The 1343-nt window shown below is 41.2% G+C and overlaps 1 protein-coding gene across 1 annotated transcript in view; it reads left to right on the plus strand.

Annotated features, from left to right (window-relative positions):
- Positions 1-705: 705 nt before the first annotated feature.
- LOC108354282 (syntaxin-5-like) overlaps positions 706-1343 on the plus strand; it is a gene marked incomplete at its 3' end in the record, with an annotated part of 883 nt that continues 245 nt past the window's right edge. The window contains exons 1-2 of the mRNA XM_017605476.1: positions 706-970; positions 1218-1337. Of these exons, the coding sequence (XP_017460965.1) occupies positions 706-970; positions 1218-1337 (385 nt within the window). The remainder of the gene's footprint in view (positions 971-1217; positions 1338-1343) is intronic.

The following is a 1343-nucleotide window of genomic DNA, read 5'->3' on the forward strand; positions in this document are numbered from 1 at the left end:
AAAAAAAGGGCTAGGGGCAATTTCAAATTTTTGTGGCCAAAAAAAGAATTTGGTAGCCAAATTTAGCCACCAAAGGGCTAAAACGGCAACACTGGTTGCCAGCAACTGACCCGCTGGCTGCCCACTGGCATTTGTTCAATACTCAAAAATGCACTTGGTAAACAAACCTTTTGGGTGTTGGCCACATCAAGCAGCTCATCTGGATGAAATGAAAAGGCTGTTAGATGTAATGCAGCAACGTGCTCCCGATGTTGAACATCAGTTCAAAGAAAAGTCAAATGAGTTGGAAATGGCGCAGCTTATCATACGCCAGTTGTCGGATAAGGCCAATGTAAACCAAGGCCGCAATCGGATAGAGACCTCGACGCAGACGCAATTTATGTACGAGCAACAGATTAGAGACTTAGAAGTAAGTTAGAAGTAGAAGTGCATTTGAAGATGTTTACATTATTATGTTTTCGCATTTCTTACAGGCTATGGTGCAACAATTGACGTATGCCAAAGAAAGGAATTTATGATGGTCACAAATATATTGGCACAACATAGCAAGTGCATATGCCAAGTTGGAAAAATTGACAATGCGCGAGTATAAAATGAATAGGTGTTCTTAATTATAAATATTACTTTACCTTTTCTTTTGCAGTGGCCAAAAAGAAGAGTCTTTTTGATGATCAACCGCAATAGATTGAAGAATTGACTTACATCATGGTGTATGCGTTACAATCTAAATTAGCCAGCATGGGCACCGACTTCAAAGAGATACTAGAAGTGCGTATAGAAAATCTCAAACAACAAAAAGCGCGTGATACAACACCATTGCTGGGTGCAGTCGGAGGTAGTGGAATACAAACGCCGCAGCAGATTGCATTATATGATGACTCCGATAGTTACGTGCAACAGCGGGCTGAGACTATGCAGAACATTGAATCGACTATTGTCGAGCTAGGCGGTATATTTCAACAATCAGCACATATGGTTAAGGAGCAAGAGGAGATTGTGGAGCGTATCGATACAAACATACAAGATGCCGAATTGAACATAGAAGCGGCGCATGGTGAAATATTGAAGTACTTCCAAACTGATAANAAGGAGCAAGAGGAGACTGTGGAACGTATCGATACAAACATACAAGTTGCCGAATTGAACATAGAAGCGGCGCATGGTGAAATATTGAAGTACTTCCNGCCGGCTAGGCCGTATATTTCAACAATCAGCACATATGGTTAAGGAGCAAGAGGAGACTGTGGAGCGTATCGATACAAACATACAAGATGCCGAATTGAACATAGAAGCGGCGCATGGTGAAATATTGAAGTACTTCCAAACTGATGATAAAAATCTTC

This window comes from Rhagoletis zephyria, unplaced genomic scaffold, assembly GCF_001687245.7.
Source record: "Rhagoletis zephyria isolate East Lansing unplaced genomic scaffold, Rhagoletis_zephyria_1.1 Rzeph_scaffold_34705, whole genome shotgun sequence".
Taxonomy (NCBI): domain Eukaryota; kingdom Metazoa; phylum Arthropoda; class Insecta; order Diptera; family Tephritidae; genus Rhagoletis; species Rhagoletis zephyria.